General features: G+C 35.4%; 1 protein-coding gene across 2 annotated transcripts; it reads left to right on the forward strand.

Annotated features, from left to right (window-relative positions):
• The first annotated feature begins 247 nt into the window (after window positions 1–247).
• Window positions 248–3,054, forward strand: LOC110020448. Of its 2 annotated transcripts, none has more exons than XM_020718557.1 (5): window positions 248–399; window positions 503–625; window positions 1,329–1,565; window positions 1,655–1,819; window positions 2,468–3,054. In XM_020718557.1, exons 1-5 carry the CDS (start codon window positions 292–294, stop codon window positions 2,807–2,809), a joined length of 975 nt encoding a protein of 324 aa, XP_020574216.1. In that variant the 5' UTR covers window positions 248–291; the 3' UTR covers window positions 2,810–3,054. The 2 variants fall into 2 exon arrangements, with proteins under 2 accessions (XP_020574216.1, XP_020574217.1); XM_020718558.1 differs by having other exon boundaries at window positions 533–625.
• Window positions 3,055–3,902: the final 848 nt, after the last annotated feature.

Here is a 3,902-nt window from a genome sequence, read left to right on the forward strand (position 1 = left end):
AATTGATTTAACATATTTAAGATTTAAGGATTTTTTAAGTAAATCCTATTTGCAGCCAAATATCTCTTCAAACTTTTTAAGGAAAATAAAAATTTCAATCACCACCGGCTTAAAATTTCTGTACTTTATAACTTGATAATTAATTTCAAGTTTGGAAAATTTGAACGTTGAAGGTGGGCCCACTCAATCCGTTTTAAAACTTCCTTTCTTGCCCTCTAAAGCTTGAAAAAGCTTGCTCTTCTCCGACTATCCGTTACCCCCTCTCTCTCTCTCCCTCGACTGAAATCCCGGATGGAATCAGCTGCTTTGCTTAGCCCTTCTTCCGACGAAAGCATATGGATCAGTCTTCGTGATCGCATAGACTGTATTCTAGATAATCGGGAGCCGAATCAATCCACTGTAAGACGTTCGATTGTGTTCTCCGCCTCCAACCTGAAAGCATTATCGATCTTAGCCAACTAATTTTTTTTTTTTTTAATTTTATCTTTCTGGTTATAATAAGTGTGATGTTGAATCAAAACTTGGGAGACAGTTTAAGGAAGATTCTCTTCTCTTGATCAAAGGATTGGATTCTGTTTCTTCCTCTGTTCTCCAGCTAACAGATGCTTTATGGGCTGCCCAACAGGTAAATTTTTTACAAATTAGGCATTTCCTTTCATATATTTCTCGAAAAAAAATGTTTTTTTTTTCTTAATCTTTTGGGGGGTTATTGTTTTTTTTTTCTTTTCTATACTGTTCGGTTTTAATCTTAGTTTGGCTTGGGTTTTAATTGCCCTTATTTTTTTGTTCATCCCTTGATGAAGGTGGAAAATGTAAAAGAGTTTTCGAGGGAAACAGGAAAAGAATTCAGTTTTAGTGGCTGTATTAGTTAAACTGAAATGTTCATTTCGAAGCTAGATTTTTTTGTGCAATCGAGCTGAGCTTGAAGGAGCTCAATGCTATTTGGATTGGCTCATTAAGAATGTTGTTTGGATTGGCTCATTATGCAAATGAGTCAAAATATTATTTGTGTTGGACTTCTTAACTTATCAAACCAAACATCACATCCATATATGTATGTATGTGTGTGTGCGCGCACTTGCGTTTCTTAACTTATCAAACCAAACATCACATCCATATACATGTATGTGTGTGTGCGCGCACTTGCGTGTGTCTGTGCCAATATTCATTTTCATGAATATATGACATAATAACTAGGTTTTAGATTTGTTTTAATTTTTAGATTCTTACAGTAGGAAAATTGCTTCTTTTAAGTGTTTAGTTCACTAGTAATGCTGGAAATTAAAACTAACTTGTCCTGATGTATCCTCACTTCAAATTGTTAACAGGGACTCAATGATCTAGCAAAGCCATCTCTTCGAAAGTCACTGAAAAGAGAGAGCCAAAGAACAAGCGATGAGGAAGACGAACACAGAAAAGCAAAGAAACGCTGTGGTCCTCATCTTGTCGAGGCTGCGGAGGATTCGAAGGAAGAAGCCATTTCTGCTGATCACAAGGGCGATCTTGAAGAAAAGCAGAATTCAATTGATGTTACAGAAAGTGTGAATCTAAATAAAGCCAAAAATGTCTGCTTTATCAACTTCTAATTGTAAAAGATGTAGATTTTAAAAAATAGTTCCCATTGTTCATATGTCTTAGTTTTTGCAAATTGCAGCTTGCAGTGGCTGTGGTGTCTAAAGCTGCTTCGCTAGCAAAGGAGCTGAAAATCATAAGATCTGAGTTGCACTCCATGCAAGAAAGATGTAGTCTGCTTGAAGAAGAGAACAGAAGGTTCCGTGATAATTTTGAGAAAGGATCAATGCCAGATGAAGATGATATGGTAAACTTTCAAGTATTATTATTATTTACTTTTGCTTTTCTCTTGTTTGAAACATGCCTTTCATGTTCTTATGCTTGTTTGTTATAATAAAGCTTAAAAATCCCTTTTTTATCTGGTAAAGAGTTTTGAGTGTGATATTTTGTTTCATAAACAGTGGTTTTAGAGAGCTGGATATTGAAAAAGGATGATTAATAAGAATAGATGAAACGAGAACGATGATGCTGAAAATGAAGTGATGCTACAATATATGGCTATTTTATCAGTAAATATAGTGAACTGCTACTACAAAGAACACTTTAAATGATACATTTAGATGGCCATAATAATACCAGATAGGAAGATTTACATACATGCCAGTATACCTCTCAATTCCTATGTATTTACATTTGTAACACCTAGACTTAAATTTTTGCATACATGCCACATTACTTGGGCATGAAAATGGTGGTATTTTTATGAAATATGGAAGATGTTGGTGTTATAATAAATTTAATGTAATGTTTTTGTGTAAATATGTATGTAAATCATCATAAGGTTCTCAATTGAAGGCCCAACACAGAGTGTGTGTCACGTCATGTCATTATCATTTTGTTATAACATATTTTAATTTAATATAAACATATGATTGAGTTGATAATTTGTTTTCAGGTGAGAGTGGAGCTAGAGGCACATTTGGCTGAGAAGTCCAGATTGGCAAAAGAGAATGGAAACCTTGTCAGGGAGAACCGATTCCTTCACGAACTTGTTGAGTACTATCAGCTGATATTTGAAAACTCGACAACACCTTTGTACGAGGAAGAGATTGGCGGAGCGCCGCTAGAGGTCTCGTCCACAGAACAAAAAGCAGTCGGTGAATCAGATGATGTTGAAAACATTAATGCTGATGGTGAACATCCAGGCTCTTCAAATATCACAATAAATTCCTCCTCTTCTGTTGAGCTAAGCAAAGAAGTAGAAGAAGAAGGAGAGAACCGGGCAACAGCAGCTTAGCTAGCTTTAACACATGTTATGTGCCCCACTATTCTTGCTTTGTTTCCATGAATGATTTGAAAAATTCTACTATGTTATGTGCTCTATTATTCTTGACCAAAAGTTTGTTGAACCATTTTGTTTGGTGATTGCTTAAGGCCTTGCTTAGCCTTTTTTTGCTTGGCCAATAAAATGTGCTTTTATCTTTCAAGATTAGATCAACTTTTGGCTTGAATCATAGACGATTAGCCTAGTAATGAGGCAAATCCGACTAAAATCGAACTTTGATTGAGCAAAGTGAAGATATGATTAATATATACGATAAAATTTACATCAACAAATTTTATCAGTTGACACGAATCATCGAATATTTTTTTAACAAGAAATCTTGAAACTCAAATTAAAAAACATCCAAAACTCTGATTTCTACAAGTCTATAGTCAAACTGACCGGCTCAACGAGATAGACTCAATGACACCAAAATTCGCCCTATCTGAGTCAAATTAAGCCCGAAACAAGACCTTAAATCACTTTTATAAGTTTTGGGTGGCTAAGTGAAATGTCAAATAGATTTCAGATCTGTCAAATCAAACGAGCTTAAGATGACTTAATTCCAACATTGTTAAATTACTCAAATATCAACAAAATGTTTTGTGATCGAGGAAACCTCTCGGACTATATAAATAGAACCCCACCCCTTCATGAATATGGAGGATGAGCTTGACCTAGAGCTTGAGTTGGACCGAGAGGAGTCGAATTCCAGTGTGATTATGGAACGAAAACGATTGATCACTGTTGTGAAAGAAGACGACAATAAAGTGAAAAATGGAACGAGAAAAATTGCACGCAGAAAAACACCAGAGCGACACATAAATTTACGTGGTTCGTTAAATTTGTCTACATCCACAGAGCTGCAGAATATTTTATTTCTTCGAGGATTACACCGTAGAGCACCTCGAAGTTTATCTCTCTCTCTCATGCTTTGAAATCTCTATTTTCTTTTCTCCCTTCCTCTCTCTCACTCTCTTCCTCTCTTTCTCTCTTAGAGGATTTGACTTGTTCTTGCTTGGATTTTTGACTTGGCTTATGATAAGCCATAAGAAGCTATTTATAG

This window comes from Phalaenopsis equestris, unplaced genomic scaffold (assembly GCF_001263595.1).
Source record: "Phalaenopsis equestris unplaced genomic scaffold, ASM126359v1 Scaffold000096, whole genome shotgun sequence".
NCBI classification, from domain to species: domain Eukaryota; kingdom Viridiplantae; phylum Streptophyta; class Magnoliopsida; order Asparagales; family Orchidaceae; genus Phalaenopsis; species Phalaenopsis equestris.

Excerpts from the sequence above, each read along its gene's own strand:
- LOC110020448 (XM_020718557.1), top strand. The coding sequence starts at position 292 with ATGGAATCAGCTGCTTTGCTTAGCCCTTCTTCCGACGAAAGCATATGG. Across the intron at positions 400-502 it reads GGGAGCCGAATCAATCCACT|TGTGATGTTGAATCAAAACT; the intron begins GTAAGACGTTCG and ends GGTTATAATAAG. Across the intron at positions 626-1,328 it reads CTTTATGGGCTGCCCAACAG|GGACTCAATGATCTAGCAAA; the intron begins GTAAATTTTTTA and ends AATTGTTAACAG.